Source organism: Caenorhabditis elegans, chromosome III (genome assembly GCF_000002985.6).
Source record: "Caenorhabditis elegans chromosome III".
In the NCBI taxonomy this organism is placed as follows: Eukaryota; Metazoa; Nematoda; class Chromadorea; order Rhabditida; family Rhabditidae; genus Caenorhabditis; species Caenorhabditis elegans.
Window position 1 is genome coordinate 6,047,856 of NC_003281.10, and position 27,285 is coordinate 6,075,140.

Below are 27,285 nucleotides of genomic sequence, written 5' to 3' on the forward strand. Positions count from 1 at the left end.
TGTCAAAAGCTCATGTGTCAAATTCAAGCGAATTTTCAGTCAATTACCAACCATCAATTACATCTATGTTGCGCAACGTCTTCCCTTATTGTATTACAATTCCGACAAAATCAATCGGGGGACACCCATTGTCTGTGTAGGTATCTGTGCGTGCCGGAGCGGTAATGTTGAAACAAAAAAGCACGTCAGGTGCATAGTATACAGAAATCCCTCTTCTTACTTCTTACCGACTGCAAGAAAGAAACTTGACTCAGGGGAAGAAAAAAGAAACTAGGGTATAGTTGTTTGCAAATGACGGAAGGAAATTCGATTTGACGAGTTAATTGATGATTTTTTGAGGAAAGAATTGTCGGCATTTGGACTTTGAAACATTTTTTCAGAGAATTGCTTAATTGGTAAATCATTTGAGAATTAAGTGCTGGAACCAAATTATTAATTGCAGAGAGCAATAAAAATAGGTTATTCCAAAGGTTCAGGTTTCAGAGGCACTGCAAAAAAGTACCATCTATTTAAAATTTAATTGTCGATGAAGGGCCCTGCTATTTGTTTTCATTCCTTTGAATGTTAATAAAACGTGAATCGATTTAATTATAGAAAGGATAAAACTCAGATGGATTCAAACTACACTATGTTTTTCGACAACCTCGCTATATTTGTTTTATCAATTTCAGTTAATAGTGCCACAATGACTTTACCATTTTTCATTAGATTTCTAAAATTTATCAAATGACGAAATAAATAGGAAAACTTTAAATGTCTGAAACCATCCGCCAACTTAACTGACATAGTCTTATTTAATATACAACTCCATCTAATCAGATTTCCCTTTCTACTTTATGATGTGATAATTTGTCACCTACTCTTCTTACAAAGACCTTCCAACAATGGGACCTTGTAATTAGGTGTTAGTACATAGAGATCCGAGGTGCGGATAGTAAGACACCGTGCCGCACGTGTATATCCGGCAGATGCAAATTGAGACGATCCACCCGTCGATTGTGGCAATGTTTTGGACGAATGTGGGGGTTAAGTGGAGTTCAGATGTGTGAGGAGTCACTGCCAAGTTAGCAACATGACGACCCTGGACGTAGGTGACAAAATTGGTAGATCTACTGACCTCCAGAAACTTGGTACAAACGTGGAACACCTGCAATTTTTTCTGTAAAAAACTACTGAAACTTGAAACTGAAAAATTATGGGGCAGAAACGGGCAGGCACGATTGAGACATAGATCTTTATAAAAACAAGAAAATATTGTTGTATCTAAGCCTCATTGATTGAAACATTTGCAAGTGATATAAGTTTGTAGAAAAATATTTTTCGAGGTTTGAAACCGTTTTCCGAATGGTGTTTTTTTTTCATCTAATCTGTGGAGTCTGCAGATTAGATGGATGATAAAATAATAATAAACAGTTTCAAAGTTACACAGTTCATTTTTGAAAATAAGGTATTCAAGATCCTCACTTAGGTGCTTGGAAACATGAAATAGCTGTGATCTCTCTCCCTCCAAATGTCCAAACACCTTCACTATCAGGCAGACAATCCAGAGTTATTTCCAAATATCCATCTATGACAGGTGGTGGTCCTCCTTGATTAACATTGAACATCATGTATATACTGTAATTTGGAAGTCCACGACAGTAAATGGAGAGAGACGAGCCGCTTGATCTGGAAGAAATAATTAACCTAAGTGAATTGACGGATTCTGAAAATATGCGATGATAAAAATGTTAAAGTTTCAGAATAAAGCGAGCTAAATGTTTTGGCTGAGAAAACTCACTCTCCAAGAACAGCATCAAGTTGAAGTTGTGGGGTATTTGCGTCACCTTCTCCAAGTGTGATTGAATTGATGTCACACGACCCTGAAATTTAAAAACCATCAATTGACATAAATTGAAATTAAAATTAAATTACTGTTTCAAAACATTTAAAAGCATTGTAAAAATTAAAAATTATTTGTGTTCAAAGTAAAATCTTACGAGGCCTTGTTGAAACATCAGTAGTTGCTATAGCTGTTGAAGTCGAAGGTAATGTTGAAGTAGTAGTTAGTTTAGGAGTGGTTGTGGTAGTCGTTGAAGTTGTAGTAGTAGGGGTAGTTGGTGGACGAACACAAGCCCTGAATATTTAAAGTTGATTGTTCGAATATGAGCGTTTTGTGCGCTTGTCTATGAAATCCGGATTCACCACACACGTTTTCAAACTTGGAGAAAAGATAGTTTCGAAATGTTTACTTTTTTTTGTAATGATTTTTCGAATTCTGGATAATTTTATACCCCAAAACATATCAAGCTGGGGCTGACATCAACATTGAAACTGCTGATTTCCAAATCGAAATTCAACATTTTCAATATGCTTTTCTAGTTAATTAAAATAGCCGAATTTGCTCATCCTGAGTTAGAAAGCTAAAATTTGGTAGTCGTCCTACGTTTTCTAAAGCGGAATGAAGTTTTAAACTTCAGAACTTACATTGAAACCGTATCAATTGTTGACTCTCTATATGCAATCATACTTCCAATTAAATTTTGCGAAGCAGTTCCACGATATCCAAAGTTGATGAGAAGCTGCCCATTTCCATAGATTTGATGAGAATTCGCTGTTTTACTGAAATTTTGGACTCATCAGAAAATTGTTGATTCAAAAAGTTACATGAGAGATATCACGAAGGGTTGTCCTCTGGTGAATGGTCTTGCTGAAAATGCTTCCGGTCCCCATTGTCCCTGAAAAATGTTTAGACAAATTTTAGATTTTGGACCAAATGTTTTTCACCCAAAAATTGTTATAGATAATACGAGCTGATGAACTCCAGCGTTGTGATATGTGAACTGGAACTGCAGTAGTTCCAAATAATGGATTGAATCCAAGGTAAAAGTTCACATTTGATCTGGAATTTTCCGGTAAAATTACATGTATAATTTGAAATACTTACTCAGTAGCATTATTCCAAATAAATCCAGTAAGTGTGATATTGTCTCCAACTTCCATATATCTGCTGAACACTACTGGTCTCCAGAGCAGGTTCCCGTAGAATTGCTGGAATATTTTCGAGTTTCAGATGTTTTTAAAATGTTGAATTCAAATCAAATCTGTTCAAATTGTGTAGTCAACTTTTTAATGGCAAACTCACAATAGTATTACAGTCTAACTTTGGAATCGGAGCCGACAAATTGTATGGAGTTGTGGTAGGAGGTAGAGTTGTAGTAGTTGAAGTTGTTGGGGATGTAGTGGTAGATTCTGTGGATGAAGATGTACTGGTTGCCCCAGATGTGAGAATGGGTGAAGTAGGGCGCTGAGTAGTAGACGTCTCGGGAATTTTAGAAGTACTTGGAATATTTTCAGTTGTTGAAGTTAAGGTTGCGGAGGGTGTTGATTGAGAGGTAGAAGCTGTTTCGAGTGGAGTAGATGGCTCCACTGTTGTGGTATGGGAACGAGCACAGTTCCTGAAAATGCAAACTTCAATATACATTTTATTTGCAAATGTCGAATTTTAGTAAAACGTTACATTTTAACTGTATCAATATTCCATTGCTGATACCCATACATTGCTCCAACTTGGTGAAGAGCAACTGATCCAATTATTCCAAACTTTTTGATGAACTGCCCGTTACCGTACACATCATAGTAATTGATTCCTCTTCTGGAAAATTCTATCACATATAAAATGCCAACTGAATATACTTACACAACAGATAAAACATAAGGAAGTCCTCTGGAGAATGGACGAGTCGAGTAACTTTCAAACTGATAATTCCACATTCCCTGAAAAAGTGATTGAGTAAATGCTTTTTAATAAAAAGTAACCCAGAAATAATTATAAACAATTCCATCTGTTGCCCATCTCATATTGATATGAATGGAAATGTATGATTGTAGATATTTAGGGTCCATACCAACGTATAAATTAAATGTCGATCTGAAACGTATCAATTGGTAAAAATTACAGATGAAATACAAACTCAGAAGCATTTTGCCAAATATGTCCGGTAATAGTGATATTATCTCCAACTTCCATTATTCTGGCGAAGTTTACCATTCTCTTGTTGAGATCTCCGTAGTTTTTCTGAAAAATGGAAATACATTTTGGCAAGTATTTCAAATTTGTATTTTGGTAATTCCTAAATCCAATAATCACTTACAATAATATTGCAGTCCAATTTTGGCAGTGGCTTTGTCAGATCATATGGAGTAGTTGTTAGGACGATAGTTGTTGTGGTAGTGTCTATTGTTGTTGTTGACGGTGTAGTCGACGTGGAAACAACCGTTGTTGTAGATGGACCAGCACAGTCCCTGTTCAAATTATCATTTCAAACATCATTAGTGTAAATAATTCTAAATCTTACATTTGAACAGTATCAATAGTCCATTGCTGATAGCCAAACATTGCTTCAACTTTATGAAGAGCAACTGATCCGATGATTCCAAATTTTTTGATAAACTGTCCGTTACCGTAAACATCATAATAATTGCTGCCTCTTCTGGAAAATACAATCACCCCTAATTTTAACAGCAAACTGAACAGACTTACACAACAGATAGAACATGAGGAAGTCCTCTGGAGAATGGACGAGTAGAGTATGTTTCATAATTATAATCCCATTTTCCCTGTAGACAAAATTTCAGAGCATTTCGTTTTAAATTATTTTACCCAAAAGTAGTTATAAATAATATCACTTCTTGCCCATCTCATATTAATGTGAATTGAAATGTACGATTGTAGATATTTGGGATCAGTTCCAATATATAAATTGAAAGTAGATGTGTAACATAACTGATGATCAAAAAATTTTTTTAAACATACTCAGAAGCATTTTGCCAAATATGTCCGGTAATAGTGATATTATCTCCAACTTCCATAACATTGGCAAAATTTACCATTCTACCGTTGAGGTCTCCATAGTTTTCCTCAAAGAAAACATTGCAATTGACAGTGGCATGACTTAACTTACAATAATATTGCAGTCTAACTTTGGCAAAGGCTTTGTCAAATCATATGGTGTAGTTGTTGGAATAGTCGACGGAGAAGCACTGTAGGCAGAATGCGATATTGCAGTCGTAGTGGAAATTTTCTGGCTGCTCGCTGAATCAGGTGTAGTTGTGATTGAAATGAATGGGTTGTTTGGAGAAGATGGAAGAGAATAAGTTGTAATGAATGGATTTGAAACTGCTGGATTTTTGGATGAAGATACTATCACAGATGAGTCGGATGTTGTAGAATCAGAAGCAGTAGTTGTCATACTGGATGTTGTTGTGGAAAAGGCATAACTCGGTAAGTGACCATAGACGAATTCATCTTTTGAATCCTTGCAATCTACAGTATATCCCACAATGTTTCCAGTTATATTATAACCATCATCAATCAAATATTGGTAATCATTGCCAGCAACAACGTAGTACTGAAAAACGGAATTTTGAAGAATTATTATTTATTTGGGAGCTTGTGTCTCATTTCATTCCATTAAAAAAAAATTCAAACTTTTTTAAAACACAAACCACCACTTTGAAACTCGAAAGTATCGCTTCCACAGGCACTTTATTATTCCTACCTACGTTAATTTTTTTCGTTTTGGTGTGAACACCCCGGTGTCAGATTTTCTGTCAAAGCACATTTAAATTTATAAGCATATAGCTATATTTTATGGTAATGTAATTACTACGTTTGCCAGTAGGCACATGACAGATACACATGAATTTTGATTTTTCGTCCATAAAATTACAACTGAAAAACATTTTCAATTTCACTCCTACTCTATCCTTGTACAATTCTCGAATTGGTACCAAATTAAGCCCACAAGAGTTCTCTTCTGTTTCAAATGCAATTCCAATTACTTTTGATGTCACGCTTCTCCCGAATGTATATAGACTGACAAAATAAAACTTATCAACATTGTCATAGTACACATATATATTCCTAGTGTATCCACATTTTGAAATAATTGACGAACTAGCAGTGAACAAGCAGACATTTGAAATTCCAAGTACATCACCAATCTGGGGCTCAGGAAGTTCTGGGTCTACCCAATAACCTTGTTCGCCTCCAGACGCCGAGGGCCCCACGATTTTTACAGGTTGAACATAATATCCAACAATCTGGGAGGGAGAAGACGTAGCGAATTGAGAAGTGAGTAAAATTGTTGTAGAAGAGATTGTAGAAATACCATCGGGAATCATTACAATCAGCTCTCCATCCGTGGTGCTATTGCAGTCAATGGTGTAACCAATGATATTTCCAGTCAACATGTAGCCAGATGATATAAGATCAGAGTAGTCGTCTCCAGCAACCACAGTGTTCTAAAACAGGATTGTTAGCGAGATTATTATTGAAAAATTGGAAATGGTTCTACAGAGCCATAATGTTGCAACTATTTGAGTTTCGCAAGTTTTCTTTGTTTTTTAGATGTGTGAAGATTGCATTTTTTCAAGACATGTTACGTAGTAAAAAATCATCATACAATAATTTTTATGAATCATAGGGTTTTTAATAAGCAGGGCGTTCTAAGCGCATAATGCTGCCAATGTGTCAAACTATTGTCTTGGATTATGAATATAAAAATGTTTACGAGAACGAGAAAACCAAAACTTGTGTTTTTCGCTCCGTTTGATAGTAATGCCATTAGATGTTCCAGATAAAATACAAAACTACGAAATTTTTCCAAGTATCGTAATATACTTTACCACATAGAAAGCTATGTTTATAATCAAGGACGAACCCCTACTCCAGCTTTATAGAGCTCTCTAATTGGTTTCAGAGGAATTCCACACAAATTGTCAGAACTTTTGAATGCATATCCAATATACGAGTAGATGAAAGTATTAGAAGCATCTTGAATTGAATCCTTGAATCCAATAATAACATGGGTGTCATCAAAGAATTGAAGCATTCGATCGATTTCTCCATATCTCGATAAAACGGAAGAATTTCCATTCAAAAGACAAACATTGGTTGGTTCAATTGGAGATGCACTGACTGGTGGAGTCCATGGAAGATTAACAGCTCCAACTCCTTGAGTTCCATTTTTTGAATTTTTGAGAATTTTCCAGATTGGATTAGTTTCGAAGACGTATTGAGTTGGTGAAAGGGTAGGTGAAACGGTTGTGGTGGGCTCAGGGAGCCCATCATCATATGCAAAAATGCTGAAAAAAAAAATTTTTGAAGATTTTTCTTAAGAGTTATTTAGTACAACTCACGAGTAAATAGGCAAGTTTTCTGGGATTGCCACCGCAGTAAACGCATGCCCCAGAGTTCTTACAAATTTGTATCGAAGTTTTCCATAATCTCTCAGCTGGCAAGCGCCGAACTGATTTGGGTATTTTCCGTTCGTATAGGTAAACGCTAAAAAATTACTTTAATTACTTTAATTAAATAAACTTTAAAAGCTTACAATCATCTTCCTCCGAGTAATATTCATCATATCTAACGAGCCCTTCAATTTCTTCAGTAGCTAGATACCCAGCTTTTCCAAGTACATTGTCAGTGCCAGCTGGATTGGTTTCGAATTTCAAGCGTCCTTTTAAATCGATTATATTATAAACAGATGTCACTGTTGCTGGGAAGTTCTGACACGTGTCAGTACCACATCCCAAGTTTTTCAAAAACATCTCCTGGGTGAAACCACGAACAACATTGAATTGAGATAAATCTGAAAATTATGACTTCAAAAAGTTCGACAATTTAGGATCAAGTTTATTACATCCGCCATGTAATTTTAATTTTTAACTCACCTAATTTTGAAGATTTTTGGGTCAAACTAAAGTGCTGCGGAAGATTGGTGAAATAAATGGATTTTGCAGGGACTGCTGCAGAATCTGTGAACCGATAAATTGGCTCTAAAATCAATATTTGATATTGATATACAGATTCCTAAACTTTCATTATCATTGGTTAATTCATAGTTCCAAAACTTACAACTAACGTGAAAGATAATACTAACAAGAAAAGAAGTAAAAAATACTTCATTTTGGAAACTGATTTTCGAGCTGTGATTAGCAAAAGTGATAGGGAAGTGGGGGTGCAAATATATTTGAATTATTCATGAAACTGAAAATAACTGATTATTTGTTCCATTAGATCAGATAGTTTTTCAAATCGTGGAATTGGAACATTGGTGCATTAAAGAATTATCTAAACTCTTCGGAATTTCAGAGGACTTTCAGAAACAAGGCTTTCATGAGCACTTCCGCTAAAACGTTCTTAATATTATTGGAATCTTATGTGCTTCGAAAAAATCTCATAAAAAGATATAATTATAGAGATAGTGGTATGACCCACATATATATATATATATATATATATATATATATATATATATATATATATATCATTCATTCACGTCTTCAAGGCAAAACATATAAGATGGCTCGCGCATTTAAATTTAGCTAGTCTAGTTGTAAATATCTTTTCAGCTCTAAAATAAACAACTGCTCATTGTTAATTTGAACAAAAGCTATTCGATCAGGATGAGATTCGAACTCACGCGGGGAAACCCCAATGGATTAGCAGTCCATCGCCTTAACCACTCGGCCACCTGATCACGGAAAACTTTCTATTTATTTGTAAATAGATTCACACTATCGAATATGCATATTCTGTCTCTTGTTATGGTATGGTTTAGTTTCAAAAGAAACGTATGTCATATTCCGTAATACTTTGATGCAGTTGACCAACCTGCGCATCAAGCTTGGTGTTCCCCGCGGAAGTCGTGGTGGTCCCAAATGTTTTAGGTGTTTTGGATGAATCCCGTGAAACGTCGGCTGCTTTATATAAAAATGTCAATATACTGCCAAGCTTTTTTTTCTTTCTCCCTCTGGTTTGTTTTTCTGAAAAGTAACGTCTGAAGCTGTACACTTGAAAATGTTAACATAACAGGCATATGAAAGTATTAGTGTTTTGCACTATTCTTAGTTTTTACACACTTCAGGAAATCACTAATTTCGTCTTTGTCTGTCAATCTGAATTAATTCGCAAAGAACTTTGCAGAGAAAGTCGTATTCAACTTGGTTAATTGACCCATTTTTGAATTATTTTAAACTTTATTACATTCACTTTAAGAGAGTGCTTCAATTAAAACAACAATGATCAACAAAAAAGTTTAACTCTCGATATTTATAGCGTTATTCCAGCGTGACACCTCATTTACCATACATTATAATCGTGATATCCCACTGACCCGTTTTCGATAAGATTCAATCAATAATCAATTTTAAATCAGTTCGAATTTGATTGAAAGCAGTTGTGTTCCAAGTATCTACAATTGGTAACAACTCACTACAATGCTGATGTACTGGAAGCTAATTGCACTTGCCGTGCTTCTCGGAATCGGAATCATCATCCACATGGTCGGAATTTTCAGCCCATGGTGGACTTATAGAAAAAAATTGGTGCGTGTCGCAGGCGACGATGACGAATACGACCACTGGGGAGTTACTACATTTGGAGCCGTGAGTTTTCGTTGAAAAAAATGGAAAATTCGAAAATATAATAAGTTAACTTCAGTTGCCGGTCAGTGGCCAGTTCGCAGCAATTCTGTTGGATGTGTCATTGATCGCTTACCTGGCAGTTCTTGGAGTTCTTGGTTTCATTTGGTAAGCAATAGCTAGTAGTATAAGAATCGCAAAACATCCCAACGAGATGTACAATGCTAGAAAAGTATCTCCAAAATCCCCAAAAGTTGAGAGTTGCCTAAAAATCTTGACGCCACACAGTCCTGTTTGCCAGCTCAGCTCTGTCCTTTTCTTGAAAATTGAATTTCAGCAATCATTGTAAACGTGGTTCGCTGTAGGTAAATTTATGTTTCAAAAAGAATTGCAAAATTACATTGACAAAGAATTGTGAAATGAAATATTCTAGAAAATTTGAAATTCTATAGGGTGATTCATAATTATAGGCACTCGAGTTGAAAACTCAATTTTTACTTTCTGTGACTTCCATTTTCACTCATCTGACAATCACCTGACACTTACTCGCCGATTACCTGACGCGCTTTTCTCAAAATTTTAGCGAAAATTACTAATAGTAAGCTGGCACTAACCTGCTCTTAGTCTGACAGCGACTTTTAGCCTGATACTAAGCTGACACTAATCTTCTGGCAGCTTTACCTGTGTTGCCTCTTTCTTAACAACACGGATTTAATACTTTATGGATAGTTGACATATTTTCCTAGAAGTTAACATGAGAACAACTGCAAAAAATTGTATTATATAAAAATTGATATAAAAAGTAACTAATCAATAATATTTCAAGGTGGCAAGTTAGCAACAATGGCTACACCCAGTTCATTCGTAAAATGTTTTTCGGTTTTCTGGGATGCTCGGGAACAATTATCGGGACTACTATTCTTGCAACAATTTCTTTTGCGATTGCAAAAGATTCTAATATGTCTGTAGGTTTTTATATCCTAATTTTAAGTATTTCAAGTTTCAATAATATATTTAAAATTTCAGATGGGATCCTCGATGTGGTTTTGCCTGGTGGGTGGAGTGTTCTTCAATGGTGCAGCTTGTGGACTCGCCGCATACGTCACGTTCTGCGAAACTTTCACATAGAATTATGAATCTTACTATTGAATTGAATTGAGTAATGAATAAATATTCAATGGAATTTTTTTTCTAGATTTTGAACAGGAAAATGAGGTGTAAGAGAGTACCAACTACTAATAGAGGATGCACAGTACTTTTTCCCTCCGTTTCAAAACATCCATCATCATATATTCCATATATCTATGTTCATGTCCACTCTCACCTCTAAACCCTATAATCCTTCCGTGTGTCCATTCTCTCTTCTCCCGTTTTCAATAGTATGTCCAACTGCAATTAAGTCCCCCTTTCCCTCCTGGTCGTCATGGTGCTTCTGCTGCGCGGAGCACCGGAACACCCTTCCCCTTCATCCACCTGGCTCTTTTCATCTTCCGGCTATGCTGCTTCTGCAGACTTTCGGAAAGCTCCCACTTTTTCCTCACCTTTTTCTTCATGAGAAACTGACTATATATGACACGCGATCCTTACTTTATTTTATCGTGTATCTGAACGAGATTCGTGTGAAATGATAAGAAATATTGAAGCAGTAATATCACAAATTGTGTGACATGAGAAAATCGCCTTCCACTTTTGATGATGTTTGAGTCAAGCCTTTTTGTTGAATAATATATATAGTCAGCATTTTGCGAAGTTTCATTTTTATCAAAAATGTTGCCAAAAGCTGTTTTAAAAGGTTCAGTTCTATGTTAATTGTCCATTTGAAATAAAGCTGTTTAGAAATTAGAGTTATATGCATTATCAATTGTAAACTTAATATTCAGAATTTCAAATACCCGTTCACATCTAAATTAAATAGAGACACAATTATCGTGACTCTTAATATTTTTCAATATTCACTTCTTTGGTATTCAAGAACAAAACACTTTCAAAGTGCAACTATTTTTATAAATGTCTGACTCAACTTTATACATATTATTCACCGGATCTAGATAGAAAAAGCAATCATTCAGTTTTTGAAACTGTTTTCCCGCATTTCCTTGAAATTACTGTTGGATGCCACAAATCATGCTTTTGAATCAAATCAGCTTTTTGAGCTGGAAAAAAAAGAAAAAACAATGATTGAAAACGCTGGAGACCTTTTTTTTAGAAGAGATGTCGTTCGCAGCAGCAACATCCAACATTTTTCGGGCGTGGAGATTCAAAATTTTCGAATATTTCCATTGAATGAAACGTGTATTTCCTCAAAAACTCTGTTCTACACAGCTCTAAAATAGTCTACTCACTTAACTTTGTGCAGGTTCCAGAATACTCTGTGTTGGAAAACCAAAAAAACACCATCCCTTCACGAATGCCACGGAAGGGGCGTGGCTTAGAAAGTTCCAACTTATCTGGAATCTCATATATCTTCCAGTCTTTCCTCCCTACCAACATCCTTCTCCAATTCCAGTCTTCACCGTTCATCATATTCCAAGTGTCTCTCATCTCATCTATCAATTCTTTCATGTTCTTTCTCATATTCTTCATCTTTTTTCTTCCTTCCTTTCCTCTGTCCATTTGACACGACTACATACATACCACTGCACTTTGTTTCCCACTGTCTTCATTTTCGTCTTGTTCATCTAGAATTCAGTTTTTGCAGCCAAAAGGTGCAATGTGCTCCTCTTTTCGGAGCGGAGCAGTACAACATATATGTCGTGGAATGTTTCCACATACATCTATATTCTTTGTCAGTCCTCTCCACTCCCCCAATTTTTCTCCTCCTATTTACATTAATATTGACTCTTCCGCTTCAGAAGTGTGTATGTGTGTGTGTGCCACCTCCTCTTGCAGAAGCTGTGTCGGAGTGGCTCCAGGTGTGTGCTGAGCTCATCGAGCTAGACTTTGTCGCGTCCTATTTTACCTCTCACCCCCATTCATTTTTCTCTCACTTTTTTCACGAGATGGAGAGGTTTTTTTTTGAATTTTTTGAATTTTTGATAGAGCGTCAGAATTATATATTTTGAAGTTTTTTTTTTAATATTAATTGTTAAAACCAAACAGTTTATCCCCAAACAAAACGAAGAATGGGGTTTAACACATGAATTGCATCCATTTTAGGTGGAGTCTCTAAATCCGTTTTGTTGAAAATGTAAACTTTCCAAGCTGCCATGTTTTAAAGAATTCCTTGCAAATTTCACGCTTGAGATTTAATTTTTGCATACGTTTTGCGTGCACTTATATTTTATGTATTTAAGTAAAAAAATCTAGTACGAAAGATGATACTTTAACAAATAGTTTTCAAAAAAGTTCAAAGCATATTTCCATATTTTGGAAGAGTTTAATACAATTGAAATCGTATACTTTCGAAATTGAACTTTAGAGTAGTCCGTTTGGAATCATCAATATCAGGTTAGCAGAGAACCCTAATTTTTTAACCAGTGAAATAATTTGAATTTCCAAAAAAAAAAAACGCTTTATTTTTGTAAATCTTCTTCTGAATCACTCTAATCTTCATCCCCCGCAAAAATATTTACTGATACAATTCTGCCTCACCCACAAGTTTTATACTTTTCCCTTCACTACACCTTCAAATCTTTAGTCATTTCTGACCACATTAATTCAATTGCCTTGGCGTCTATACTAATTTATAAACAAGTAAAAAGCCTCCGAATGATGAATAATGCGGATATTATATTTTTCCAATTGGCTTGGTTTTACAAATAATTATTATAACTAGTTTTAAGATATTCTACTAGTACTCATATTCCAAATTACAATATTGTGTCTTAAAGTAGTAATTGCCACGTATCCACTTCAATGTCATCAAATTTGTAGGCCTCGTGTGGCGTTTTTTTCCATTATATGCTTTTTCTCGAGAGTGTCAGAAATGGAAATGAATTCAGTGAACGTTTTCAAACCCATCTACGCTAATTACCTGCTATTCATAATCGACAGACGTTCTATGCAGTTTTTAATATTATATTATTTGTTACTTTCACACAAAATCCATTGGTAAGGATTTGAAAAGCTTTTTCTGGATGAATTTGACTTTTGATATAAGCAGTAGATTTGCAACCGATTATGGTGATGTTATGCAATGAGAAAAGTATGATACAAAAATTCAACAGAGACGGAATTCAAAATTTCCTTACAGAAAAATAATCATTATGTTTTTTTGCCATTCTCTACAAAATGACAGAGCTATACTGAAAATTAAATAGTTTTCTTCCAGGAAAACACAAAATGTGCAAAAAGCCTACTGATTACCTACCAAAAAGTGGTAGGTAATCAGCAGGCATCAGGCGGGCACCTGGATTTGTAGGTCTGTCTGGCTGCCGTGGGCTTAACAGAAACGAGAGTGTCTGATTTTTGTGCAAACTCTGATGTTTCTGTGACGTTTCAGATGTGTTCTTCGAACATTTGAATTGACTACTTTCCAGCTCATTTCCCTTGTCATGTTTCCTGCTCTTTTCTCGCAAATTTTTATTCGACTTCAGCTTTCCCTACTTCCTTGATTTTTTAGTTTTTCATTTTCGCATATTCGTTCATCTAATCCTCGCATCACCTTGTGAAAATCAGCTAATCCGTTGCCTCCTCTTGATCACTCGGCAATATGCTTATCGCCCACTTGTTTCTTTCATTTTTTTTCAATATTACTTTTATGTTCTAGATATCTACGCATTTTTGGTGTAATTTGTAACCGAGTATAACCAATCAAATTACTTTGAGGTTTTTTTACTTTATTACCTTGTTTATATACATACTTCACACATTTCTTGGTACTTCTTGCGTCTCTTATGCTCCAATAGCACGAGAGTATTCTTTGGCTTTTATTCTAGAGACAGGGACAATAGAATTGGGGATTGAGTAAGACTTCCAAAAAGTTCAAAAAGTTGTTGAGGTAAAAATAGTTATTCTCAACTTTGCCATTAGATTCGTTAGAGAGGGAGAGGCATGGGGAGAGCACAGAGAAGTCAGATGCTCTCGTTTCTCAGTACTCCCTTTGTTCTATTTCTCCAGCTACTTTCTCAAAGAGTGAGGATGACGCGCTGTTCAATTAGGGGTTCGTTGTAAGGCCCAAGTAAGGCTTGGGAATGCTTGGGAGTTGGAATTCCACTACCATATCAGCCAATTTTTGTGTTAAAATTATCATGAATGTTCTTTCTTCAATCCCCGACTAATATGAAAGAGAGAAGTTTTGTTTTTATTTTTCTCATGTCATGGAAATTTGGGACAAATATTCACAGCTTCCTGTCGCAGTTTGTGCTCTTTCTGGAACATTCATTGGTCACAAAGGTAAGTCAAAAAATTGAAGCGCAGCGAATGAAGTTTGGTGCTCATTGAGCCGTGAATCGAAACCTGAGATAACTAAGGGCAGTGAGTGTGTCCGACCAGGTGAACTTGCATATCTTTATGAGGAGAAAGAGAGCACAGACGTTCTTTTTTTTTCGAAAGTTTTGAGTTTTGGTTGTTTGAATTTTCGAATTTAATATGAAAAAGTGGAAAGTGTGGAGGAGAAGTAGGATGGATAATTTCTCGGTAAAACGTTGCAACTTCATAGCACACTCTTGCAACTTCTTAGACATCTTTTCATGTTTTAACTTCTTAACAATCCCCTGCAACTTCTTCGCAAAGATTCAATCGAATTGGTTCTGGCGACGCACGCGCTGTTTTTTAGAGAGCTGTGCCCCAGCTTCACACGTAAACCGCGTCATGCGAGCAACTGATGAATAACGAACGAACAGCCGCTAACACGCGAATATCTGGTCAATTACTGACGAAAAACCGCAAACATGCGAAAAACTGTTCAGTACCGGACGAATGATTTTTGCTTGATTTTGAGAAGAACCGCTTCAGGTGAGAATCGCGCGAAAGTAAGATGAGTTGTTGAAATGGGTGACAAAATATTTCGAGCAAACTTTTTCGAACCGGGACACACGAATATTCGATGAATATCCGGCCGCCAACCGACGGGCGTCGAATGAACCCAGTAGTAGCCGCCGTAAAAAATAAAATCATTTTGAGCCAAAAATGTGATTGCAAACAACAAATAATTTTGTGAAAAATGTTTTCCACTGATTTTTAAACTTTCATAAGGGTCCCCTTATGATTCCTCCGATGTTCCAATTTTGATCAAAAGGGTCCCCCCTTATGGTTGAAAAAAGTTTTTCGCCTAAATTTTTTTTTTTGAAAACTTTTCAAAATTTGCTCAGATGTTACAGAAAATGCAATGTTTGTAGTTTTTTTAGTTTGAATGTTCTAAACACAATTTCAGACCAAAACCTGAGGTGTAGTAGAACACCTATGTTCAAAAACGCTTTCACTTTGGATGCTTATATCTCCGTGGAAAAAATTTTTGTGACAAAGCGATCAACTACAAAGTTGTTTATTTTAATCTAATGTACAACTTTGTAGTTGAACGTTTTTCTTCAAAAAAATTGGTGGTCGAGATAGGAACAGAAAAAGAAGTGGAAAATAAAAGCATGTAGCTTCCGCAATTAACACAACTTTATCTCGACCACCAATTTTTTTGATGAGAAACGTTCAACTACAAAGTTGTACATTAGATTAAGATAATCAACTCTGTAGTTGATCGCTTTGTCATAAAAATTTTTTCCACGGAGATATAAGCATCCAAAGTGAAAGCGTTTTTGAACATAGGTGTTCTACTACACCTCAGGTTTTCGTTTGAACTCGTGTTCAGCACATCGAAACTAAAAAAAAACAATCATTTTTACATTTTTCTATAACATCTGATCAAATTATGAAAAGTTTTCAAAAAAAAAATTTCGAAAAAATTTTCAAAAGGGGGGATTTGGATTTTTTTTCATAAAAATCGAAAAAAATTTTTTTTCAAAAGTTGTCAAATATTTATCAGATATTGTAGAAATATGTTTACTTGTTCGTTTCCATAAGTTTTCGTACCAAATGTGGTGCTTTTTTCGAAAACTAAGAAACTGTAAAAACCTCTATCCCTCTAACAGATCTACCTGATATGCCAGTTTTTCGAAGTCATGTCCCACATCGGGCAAGCAAGATATCAAAAAATTGTCAACTACGAACTTTTTTAGTTTGTTATGGAACATGTTTCATACTTAATAGTTTTTTGCTTTCTGTGCAGAGTACCGAGATATCATCAGTCAAATTCAGTGATGTTTGACTCATAACTAGGTGCTCCTATCTGCTCATCCAAGATGGAAAAAAGTTACAATAAATAATTTGTCAATCACTTTATTCACAACAACTTTTTAGTTGACAAGTTTTTCATATTTAAGCTGCCTGCGGAGGTAGAACATTTTGGAAGTACTGACTTTCTATGAACAAGCCAAATTGACTGTTGTATTTTTTTGCCCAGGAGTGCGATTGAGCTATGAAAACTGTGGAAAATACTAAAATATACATTTCTTACACAAGTATTGCAGTATTGAAATTTTTTGGAAAAAAATTTTTTCCCAAAATTTTTTCATAAGGGGGTACCCTTATCAAAATTTTAAAATCAGTGAAAAATATTTTTAATTAAATTTTTATTGAACTTAACTTTTTTTCAATTATATGTTGGTTTCAATCACAAATCACATTTACGACTCTAAGTGATTTTTTCTTTTCTACGACTTAATATAAGAGCGAGAAACCATTTCAAAAGAAGCTCCAAACGCAGATGGCAACGACACTCCGAAATAACGGTTGCGCGCCCTCTTTACCGTAAATCCTCCTCATTTTCGAAATTATTTTTTCACCATTTTTTTCTTTTACTTCGATTTTTCATAGTTTTCTTCAGCAATTCTTTGATATTTTTGGCAAAAATAATTATTTTCCGTAAATATACTCGTGTTTCAGCATTTCCGACGTTGAGGTGTCGATTCATCCGCGGATCCGACGCGGAATCCATAGAAATGGAGAGACTCCTGTTAGATTCTTCGCTGGAACTTCTACAGATCTTCGCAGTTTGATTGCCCTGATGCTAGACTCTGATCCGAGAATTCGTCCAACAAGTCGATAATCCATGCTACAATTAAAGACCGGAAGTCGGAAATTTGTGCTCAATTTATCAATGTAATCATTAATTTTTTAACCCAAAGTTTTATCAACTCGAATTTTCAGAATTAGCAGCACACTCCCATCCAAACTCCAGAGACGTCTAAAGTTTATATGGAATCTCTCACCGGAGTGGCTGTTTGCCAAGCATCTTAAGTTGTGGCTCCATTCGATTTTTCCGATGATGAAAATCCGCCAAACGCTCAACGCCGGCATTGAGCCCCAATTGGATGAACCGGAAAGCCCGCCGAAAATGAACGACATTATTGATTGGAAAACTTGGAAAACGGTTGGTTTTGTTGATAAAATATTCGAAAAGTTCCTGGATTCTCGATAACAAACTACAATTTTTCAGAGAAACTGTGAATCTCGTCGTAATCCCAGTTTTTATCGTCATCGTCAAGTAGCCGGGACAGTTGCACCGAAAGCGCCTCTAATTCATCATAATCATCACACTGGAGATGGATGCAATTCCAATTTGTGAATATATCTCCGAATGCGACTCACCGGGCAACAGTTAAATTGACCAAATCAGGATAACGTGATCGACGAGGCCCCACCACCAAACACGCCCACGTGGACTGTGCTATTCGTCAACTGGACGATTATTCATCACGTAAGAAAAATAGTTGAAACTTAATTAAAAACCATTTTTTGTTTTCAGCGGCTTCAACGATCACCGACTCCTGCCGCCTCGTGGCCTCGAAACGTGTGAGAGAACAACGGAGAAGCGGACATACATCGACCAACACGTCGTCATCCGATTAATTTTCGATTTTTCTTTTTTTTTCAAATTTTATTTTATTTTTTATAAAATAAAAATTTATATGAACTATCAATTGTTATTAATGAACCGCAAATTTAAAATATATGGCGAATAATGGGGGTGGCAGCTAGCTGGTCACCCGACGAATATTCGCATGACGCGGTTTACCTGTGTTATTTTTTGTAGTTGTCACATTTATCAATTCATTTCATCGTATTACGCGCATGGCAGATTTGGCGCAATGGATAGTGATGATGAACGAAGAGCAAAGGACCAAGGGATCGAGATAAAGAAAAATAATGTTAAGAAGCTGCAAGAGTCTGCAGAAACATGATAGAAAGCTGCAATACCTGCAAGCGCTTCGATTTGTTTTTCGCGCTTCGATTTGTTTTTCACGCCAAGTTTTGCCAACCTCTGCAGATTTCTGCAACTTCATAACAGTTTCTTGCAACTTTATATAATTGTTTTTATTAAGTTGCAGAAGTTTGCTAAGAAGCTGCAAGCGTGCGCTATAAAGTTGCAACGTTTTACCGAGTATTGCAGTGGGAAGTGATCTAATTTGAAAAAGTCTCAAAATTTTCAAATTTGTCAGCGGAAACTAAGCATGACGTCACAAACATTACTGGAACAGTTTTACCCTTATTGAACAGTGAAGCCACGCCTGTTGTGGTCTGTTGTGGAGTTTCTAAGCGCAATTTATCACATTTTACAGTCTATTTTTGATGCCAACTACCTAGCACTTGTGTTTCATGGTCTTCATATTCTCAGTGCCTTATTTATTTCCATCCGTTCAGCTTAAAGGTTTCAACCTATAATTTTAGGCGTTCTCTATCATCATCTTCCCCCGTCCATCCTCCGTTTCTCTCATCCTCCATATGTTCTCTTTTCAACAAGTATTCCATATCTACCTGTCTTCTCTATTTCCATTCCGCGCCCGGTTCATTTTTCTCGTTTATATTTAGTAGTGAAGCTGAATCAAAAAGTCAGTTGTCATTTACATTCACATCAAAGAGTTCTTTCCTATTTTTGGGTGGAAGAAGATGAAAAAGAGGGCAAGGTTGACGTCAATATGACGGAGATTTTTTTGTTTTGAAGAGATTATTTATTTTGAATATTCAGATATGTAGGTTGGTTGGAATAATAGTTTGAAATTTGAATTTCTTCTAGTGAGCCTTTACCACTTGAAACTATTGTAGATAAGAATGTCGTTTTCGAACGTATTATGTTGGCATTGAAAAACCTAGAATTTTATTTGAACTTATTGAATGTATAAATTCCTTTTAAAAAATTTCAAAATCTTCAAATAGCTCGAAATTTCTCAACTATACTTATTTTGTTGCCGCACATTCAAACTTTCTCTGAATGCGCATTCACACTTTGCCCATCATATTTTCCTTTTTCAAAAAACACCGCTAGTAGAAAGGAAATAGTTGTGATCTCAAGCACTGTCTTAAAAAAAAACCCCCTACAAACGGTGATTGCCGAGTTGCCCATTGAAAACAAAACTCTCTTCCACTTTTTCTCTGTTCTCTAAATCCCTAACTCTACTTTCTGCCGAGCACTTTTTCATTCGGTTACCATGACAATTTCTTCATCTCCTTCTTCTCTTCCTCTTCTTTTTCTTTTTCTTCGTTCAACTATTCTAGAGCCGCCGCCACCACTCTTTCCGTCTACTCCCACACCTTAATCGATGCTCTCTTTTTTACTTTTTCTTTTTTCAAATAATATTTTCTTTCACTTTCCAAAGATTTCAGCTGACCACACGGGTACCATTCGGAGTTTTGCACAATGACCGACGATGTGGACACGCACATTCATGAGAAATTCGACTTGCAGGTTAGTTGTTTTGTATAATTTATTTTCACATTTGGGAAATGTTTTTTTTTGAGATATATAAATTTTCAAGATTAATAAAAAAAATTATATTCACCAAAATTCAATTTGAAATACTCGGAGCGTGAGTCGTTGCTGATTGGCAAATTTCTTCCCAAATTCAAAGTTTTTCTAGCTTTTCTGGAATTGTTGTCTTTGTCTGTTTTATCCACGAATACATATAAGTATGATTATATATAAATAAATATTAAAAATAGATTTATAATAAATATTGCAAGTAGCCCAATTGAGCTATGTAAATTGGAAAAAAAAATAGGCCCCTGTCTCTAAATATCAGGGGGGGGGGGGGCTTGCCACACAAGTGAGACTAAAAATCATAATTTTAGAAACGTCTCGGAAAAGGTGCATATGGAATTGTGTGGAAAGCATACGACAAGAGGTCGAGGGAGACGGTGGCTCTGAAAAAGGTGAGATTTCTTAACCAATTTTCATAAATAACTGTTTTTTTCAGATTTTCGACGCTTTCCGAAATCCGACAGATTCCCAGAGGACATTTCGAGAAGTGATGTTTCTTCAAGAATTTGGAAAACATCCAAATGTTATAAAGTTGTATAACATTTTCCGAGCAGATAATGATAGGTGAGGTTGGAGAATTTTTATTCTTAGCTTACAAAATAAATATATTGTTTTCATATTTTATGTCTTCAAGGGTCATACGCAGGTAACTGTCACTTTTTAAAAGTAGAAAGAAATTAACAAAAACAAATAACTTATGTTTACACACTTGATCAGACTTTGATCGGATTAAAAAAAAATAATTATGTAATTGCAGAGATATCTACTTAGCATTTGAGTTCATGGAAGCTGATCTACATAATGTTATAAAAAAAGGGTCGATATTGAAAGATGTCCACAAACAGTATATCATGTGCCAGTTGTTCCGAGCAATTCGATTTTTGCATTCTGGGAATGTGTTACACCGGTGAGTACGAGCAGTCTGGAATTGTAATAGTTCCGTTCTATATTTTTGATAACATGAAGCCTGAGTTTCCCTTTTTCTTTCTGAATTCGTAAAAGTATTGAAATTTTAATGGATCATCAATCACATTAGCTATAACATTCCTGATTTCCATTTCCTGAATGGACAGCAAAATAATCACTTCCTCCGTCTAGATATGGAATCTTCATAGGAAATAAAAAAACGAATCACGATAACTTCCGTCATGATCATCATCATATTTTTATTATCAGTAAACAGATTTAATCCCCTTCGCTCGAGATTTATTTTTTCGACAATTGCGTGTCAAAAATTGGATTAGAAGAGGTTGTTTGGGGGTGGAGGAATATGATTAATTTTGTATACTGGCATGTCTGGAGAAATGTAGAAAGACGGCTATATTTAATTAAGCGAACAGTTTGAAAATCCCGCGCGACTAGCGTGCTTGCGACCAATCAGCGGTGTCAGTCACGCCCCTCGTATCATTTATTGGACTGTGCTCACATATTTTCTGCATAAGTTTAGTTATCAAACTAGTCAAAAAAAACATAGTTTTTGGTGGCGTTTTTCTTGATGATTGATGAAAAAATGGGAATACTTTTTATTAACTATAGAGCTAATATTGCTAGTCCTCATGTGCCGTCATTTCTACAAACACGGTTTTAGAATTTTTCAATTCTTCTAAATTTCATATAACTGAACCTCGTCATATTTCATAGACAATCATGTATTTTGTGCGGAATTGCAAAATTTATAAAAATGGACCGGAAGTCTGTACTTCCGTTATTTCGGACGGAAGTCCTTACTCGAATCTATTCTTTTTGGTCTTTTATCTTTTTTTTTAAATACCGACCATTCAATAGTTGCACTTTTTGTTAAATTGTTCACGTGTTCAATGTGGGTCTTTGCAGGGATTTGAAGCCATCGAATGTTCTACTGGATGCAGATTGTCGTGTAAAACTTGCAGATTTCGGATTAGCGAGGAGTCTTTCGTCGGTAAGGGTTAACCAGTCCAATAACAACTTACCTGTAGCAATAGTTTGTTTCATTTACAAGCCAGTTACGTGCTCGTTTCAACAATCTTGCTTTTTCAGCTTGAAGATTACCCTGAAGGCCAAAAAATGCCGGATCTAACAGAATACGTGGCAACAAGATGGTACAGAAGTCCGGAAATTCTCCTGGCAGCCAAAAGATACACAAAAGGAGTGGATATGTGGAGTTTGGGATGCATTTTAGCTGAGATGCTGATTGGTTAGTGATATTTTTAATTTTCTAACAAATTATTTTTTAATTCTCAGGACGTGCTCTGTTTCCGGGATCTTCGACTATTAATCAAATCGAACGAATAATGAATACAATCGCAAAACCTTCAAGAGCTGATATTGCAAGTATTGGAAGTCACTATGCAGCTAGTGTGCTTGAGAAAATGCCTCAACGGCCGAGAAAACCACTTGATTTGATTATAACTCAATCACAAACAGCTGCGATTGATATGGTTCAGAGGTTTGTTAAGTAATTGAATTAGTATTAATTAACCTACAACAATTTACTATTTTTTGGAAATGTGCACAAATTATCAAACTTGTAAAATGTATCGCGCTGTTTGAAAAATAACACATAAATTTATTTTAAATTCCAAATTTTCAGATTGTTAATATTTGCTCCTCAAAAACGATTAACCGTTGAACAATGCTTGGTACATCCATATGTGGTACAATTTCATAATCCATCAGAAGAACCAGTACTCAACTATGAAGTTTATCCACCACTTCCGGATCATATTCAATTGAGTATTGACGATTATCGTGATCGATTGTATGAGATGATTGATGAAAAGAAGGCCAGTTTTAAGAGGATACAACATGAAAAGATCCGACCTGTGGGTAATTATTATAATATGTGCATTGGGGTTTTTGGGTAATCTAGAAATTGCTTAACTGATGGTTTTCCAATCTTGAAAATTTAGCCGAAACTAGTACACATTAACCATCTAGCATAACACTAACTGATTTTAGTTTTTGTATATTTTCAGTACGGCGAAGATAAGAGTCGTGCTCCGATTGCTCAGGCTGAATGCAGTGATACTGATTACGATACGGCAAGAAGCTTACAAAGAACAACAAGCATGGATAAGAATAATAGTAGTTCGCATGATAGTAGTTCTGGAACTTTAAGAGGTAAGACAGCATGGTAAATATATGGCTAACAAGTTAAAGTTAAAAATATCTTTTAATCACATAAATTAAAATTAAACTGCTCGAGACTCACAAATTTGATATTTTTATGGTATTTTTTGAATAGGAACCTTTCGTTTGGTTTTTATGACAATTAAAATGCCACAAAATTTTCCAAAAACCAATTTTAAAAAACGCTTATTCAAAAGTCTGGATAAAAGATAGTGCGTAAAATTTATTTTAATTTAAAACCGCCATGGTTCTATCTATAGATAACTTAAGAAAATTAATTTTGAATTTTGCGCGAATTAAAGAAAATAAGTTCACAGTTCCCACTGACAAGTTTTGAAAAGTTTGAATTTCGTGAATTTTTTTTTCAAAATTTTAATTTTAATTTTTCGGTGGAAAAAATTTGGTCGGTTCTCTAAACAAAACTCCACATTCCACATTTTTTGGGCACTAGTATCTTACAACCAAAAAATTAATTCAATAAGAAAATTTCAGAGCGAGCCGCTTCAGCTGAAAGTCGAACCTCAAAAGATAGCAACGGAGAGATGAGAAATGGGAATGGGAATACTCCAAGTAGTATCAAGCAACGTCGTCGTTCTGTCGAAAGAGCTCGATTATTTGCAAATATCAAGCCTTCCAAGATCCTTCACCCACACAAATTGATCTCAAATTATTGATTTTTAAAAATGGAAGTAGACTTTTTTGTTCTTAGATTTTCAGTATTGTCAGGAGCAGCCCTCTCCAGACAATTCTGTAAAATGTTCAACTAATGGCATTATTTAGTGTTTGCTGTTTCATTTTCTTCATTCTTTTTTCCTTCAAAACTAGTATCATTGTGATGGTTGTTTTGCGGTTATTGACCAATTTCTCTAGTCAGTTCTTACCATTTTTTGCAATACTTTTTGAAAATGCATTAAAATAATTATAACTAAAAATATTTATTGAGTTCAATAATAAACGGGTTGAATAAACTTTCTACAAATTTTTGATTCGGGTTTTAGATATGGAGTAGCGTCAATATGTGTATTGCTTTAAACAGCATTGGAAAATCAAATTTCTTTATGAGGCGTGTTTAAAAATAATTTTCCAGATTCAAATGAAAAGTTAACAAAGTCTAACTTGTCGTCGCGGAATTTATTAATTTAATTAATCCGTTGAAATATAGCCCCGTTCTATAGATGTTTCGAACCACCGACATTTTTTTCATGCTTTTTTTTTAATTTTTGAAACCTTTTTTTTAATTAAAAAAAAGTATCATCTCGAAATTCAGCTTTTCTAGGAGATTTTATATATTTTATGTAAAAACATATTAAAGTTCTGAAACGTTTAAAAGTCGATCTCGTTTAAAAGTCAAACTAAGAAAATTATCGATATACATTTCAAATATTTATTTTTTCTATACCGTAAAGCTTGAAAAATGTTCCCCTCGTTTTCTTTACCTAATACTTTTTTATTAAATTTGTTTCGTAAAATAATCCACCCCTCAAAAATAAAATCTGCCTAACAATCTAAATTCGATAATAGGAAAAATTGCGCGCAATTTTCACAAATGAGAAGTATTCGAATAAATTTCAAGGTCACACTTTTCTTATTTCTCTCCCTCATTTCGCTTCCTCCAAATAAAACTTTAAAATTCATTTGCAATTCGTCACTTTTTTGAATTTGCCGCCTCCATTCATTTTAGGCTTCTTTTCAAGTGACAAAACTCTGCAAAAATGAATTCATTAAATCTTCTTCCGCCCTTTGTTTGGAATTAAAAATGAGTCAGAAAACATTTTTCAATTAAAATTCTTTTTGCCCCCAAAATTCTCAATTTTCATACCCAAATATATCCGATTCTTTACCAAAATTGCCCTTTTTCATTCAAATCCATTCTTCCCCATTAAACGTCTTTCTCTACTTGACCATCTGTCGAAGCGAATTTCAAATAATCGAGGAAAAGAAATAAATATTATTAAACATTTCTTTCCTCTTTCTCTCTTTTCTGTCCGATTATTCTGATTGTTTTTCTCATTAGCATTGGACCTTGACTAATTCAATATACGTTGATATTTAATTTATACATATAAATTATATCAATGTTTGCATTCAACATTATATAGATTAGCATTCTATACATTCCACCCTTTTCAAGGTTTTCTATATATTGCCTTTTTAAGAAAATTGAATATCTAAAAAAAAGTAAAATAGATAACAATGATTTTAATCGACAAATAAAACTCTTTACAATTATTTTAAGTATATTTTAATTTCAAATTTCTATTTGAAAAGAAAAAAGTAATTTTTCAGAGATACTCAAAAGAAACATTTTTAAAAACAAGCGTACTAATATTTTTTGTTAAGCACGAAAATTACAAGGTTTTTAAATCACTTTATTTTGCAGATATTTAGGTAGAGATACATAAAACATGTGGAACCATGCAAAGCTTGACGAATTTTTCTATAATTTCAATTTATCCACTATCACATGAAATATCATTTCCGGGAATTTACCCACTTTTACTCATTTTCAAAGTACGCACAGAAACATTTCAGAATTTCTTTTTTATTTTATCATTGCCACTTTATAATCAAGTCTACATTCAAATTTCGATTTCCCATTTTCTGACGAATAATAAAAATGCATAAGACGCAATATAATTGAAGTAATAATATTAATAATAAGTCATATAATTATTCATTTTATTGTCTTCTATATCTTTCTGTGTCTCTCTTCGCCCAAACCTTTCCTTCTTTGTCTTCTTTCTCTGTGTTTCCAAACTTACAGTGGTCTCTCTCATTATTTAATATTATTTAATGACCATCCGACCAAAAGATGCTCGAGGGACACTCTTGAGTTGACAGTCGATAGTAACATCAAAAAGTTAATTTTTTCTATTCATTTTAACATTATTCTTTAACCGGTTCTGCGCGCCTACAACCGCCCCCACTACCGCCTCATTTGAATGTTTAATTCATTTTTCTTTTTCCTTTTTTCATAAATAACCTTCACATTTTCTCATTTCACTTTCTATTTGTTTCCTCTCTTTTGAAAATGTAATTGTCTTTGAAAGAGAGAAAATGGTTGTGAAAGATGATGGAATTCTTATTTTATTTATTGAACGAATTCATTCCTGTTTTTTTAAACAAAGCGAAAAAGTTACTTTTCTTTTTTCTGCTTCACTTTTATTTTTATTTTTTTCATTTTCCTTAAAGTTTTGGAATTTTTTTTTAAATATTTTCTGGTGCGTCAATTTTACAAACTAGGTATATCTTAAAGGGACAAATTCCAACTTATTTATAGTGTAAAAAATTGAGAGCTTTTTTTCGGTGATCGATAAGGCTGCAATACTTTGTAGGTACATGCGTGTGCATTTCTGCCTACCTTATAATCTGAATTTTGACGGAAACGTGTTTTTCATTGCAATCTTTTCTTATGAAAATGAATATGCGCCCTTTTGCATTAGGCCTGCATGTACACCGGCAGGCGTACGTTGACTGGATAACATGCAAGAATTTTTGTGCCTACACATGAGCCGGATTTTTTTCATGTGTCAACATGTTTTTTTTGACAGTTCACAAAACTTTGACTAACAATCCAAATTTCAATATGAATATTTTGTTTCAAAATCAATAAAAATGTTATATATATTGTATAATATAATATAATAAAAGCTCTCTTCTTCTCCTCTTTCCCTTCCATCTTTCACTTCGTTCATTTCCAATTCCTCCGCCCCGATGGCTAGCCTGTCGTTATGTTTGTTGTAAATTGTACATTACATTTCACATTTTGTATATAATACATAAATATATATATACATTCATTTTATTATTTATTTATGTATTCATCATATCTCTCTGCCGCTACCCAGCACCTCGCTTCACATTTTGTATAAATAAATTTTTTTTTCACTTCTTCCCAAGCTTTTCGTCCCATTTTTTCTACTGTAATCTTTGAGCCCTCAGGCATTTCTCATTATTCATTTTAATTTGATTAAGTTGAATAAAATGTAAAGAATTTTTTCTCTGGTTGTGGGAAAAATATT

At 34.7% G+C, this 27,285-nt stretch overlaps 3 protein-coding genes, 3 non-coding genes and 1 pseudogene across 9 annotated transcripts; 5 read left to right on the forward strand and 2 right to left on the reverse strand.

The window, feature by feature from the left end:
• Nucleotides 1–1,053: 1,053 nt before the first annotated feature.
• F40H6.5 lies at nucleotides 1,054–7,951 on the reverse strand (the record flags this gene model as incomplete). The annotated part of the gene is made up of 20 exons (NM_001379740.1): nucleotides 1,054–1,147; nucleotides 1,465–1,668; nucleotides 1,781–1,862; nucleotides 1,980–2,116; nucleotides 2,467–2,601; nucleotides 2,647–2,717; nucleotides 2,767–2,881; nucleotides 2,927–3,030; nucleotides 3,125–3,437; nucleotides 3,500–3,634; nucleotides 3,680–3,756; nucleotides 3,799–3,910; nucleotides 4,796–4,899; nucleotides 4,944–5,390; nucleotides 5,743–6,285; nucleotides 6,705–7,128; nucleotides 7,183–7,327; nucleotides 7,377–7,634; nucleotides 7,717–7,855; nucleotides 7,901–7,951. The coding sequence occupies 20 exons, from the start codon at nucleotides 7,949–7,951 to the stop codon at nucleotides 1,054–1,056; spliced, it is 3,690 nt and encodes a 1,229-aa protein (NP_001367438.1).
• Nucleotides 7,952–8,433: 482 nt separating this feature from the next.
• F40H6.7 lies at nucleotides 8,434–8,528 on the forward strand. The gene has a single exon (NR_052354.1). It is a non-coding gene; the product is annotated as an Unclassified non-coding RNA F40H6.7 (non-coding RNA).
• F40H6.t1 lies at nucleotides 8,444–8,525 on the reverse strand. Its single transcript has one exon. It is a non-coding gene; the product is annotated as a tRNA-Ser (tRNA).
• A 686-nt stretch (nucleotides 8,529–9,214) lies between the features above and the next one.
• On the forward strand, nucleotides 9,215–10,589 carry clc-10 (Sulf_transp domain-containing protein). Its single transcript, NM_065918.8, has 4 exons — nucleotides 9,215–9,432; nucleotides 9,488–9,576; nucleotides 10,235–10,373; nucleotides 10,435–10,589. Exons 1-4 carry the CDS (start codon nucleotides 9,265–9,267, stop codon nucleotides 10,534–10,536), a joined length of 498 nt encoding a protein of 165 aa, NP_498319.1. The 5' UTR covers nucleotides 9,215–9,264; the 3' UTR covers nucleotides 10,537–10,589.
• Nucleotides 10,590–17,283: 6,694 nt separating this feature from the next.
• Nucleotides 17,284–18,362, forward strand: F40H6.6 (annotated as a pseudogene). Its single transcript has 4 exons — nucleotides 17,284–17,499; nucleotides 17,548–17,770; nucleotides 17,837–18,097; nucleotides 18,146–18,362. Coding segments are annotated over exons 1-4 (917 nt in total).
• A 110-nt stretch (nucleotides 18,363–18,472) lies between these two features.
• Nucleotides 18,473–18,588, forward strand: F40H6.8. The gene has a single exon (NR_101824.1). It is a non-coding gene; the product is annotated as an Unclassified non-coding RNA F40H6.8 (non-coding RNA).
• A 1,413-nt stretch (nucleotides 18,589–20,001) lies between these two features.
• mapk-15 (Mitogen-activated protein kinase 15) lies at nucleotides 20,002–24,231 on the forward strand. 3 transcript variants are annotated; one of them, NM_171144.7, is made up of 10 exons: nucleotides 20,002–20,083; nucleotides 20,467–20,547; nucleotides 20,592–20,719; nucleotides 20,913–21,062; nucleotides 21,989–22,073; nucleotides 22,172–22,328; nucleotides 22,376–22,580; nucleotides 22,725–22,956; nucleotides 23,110–23,254; nucleotides 23,756–24,231. In NM_171144.7, exons 1-10 carry the CDS (start codon nucleotides 20,036–20,038, stop codon nucleotides 23,935–23,937), a joined length of 1,413 nt encoding a protein of 470 aa, NP_741165.1. In that variant the 5' UTR covers nucleotides 20,002–20,035; the 3' UTR covers nucleotides 23,938–24,231. The 3 variants fall into 3 exon arrangements, 1 of the variants encoding a protein (NP_741165.1); NR_151550.1 differs by having other exon boundaries at nucleotides 20,036–20,083; nucleotides 20,592–20,724; nucleotides 23,756–23,937; NR_151551.1 differs by having other exon boundaries at nucleotides 20,036–20,083; nucleotides 22,725–22,960; nucleotides 23,756–23,937.
• Nucleotides 24,232–27,285: the final 3,054 nt, after the last annotated feature.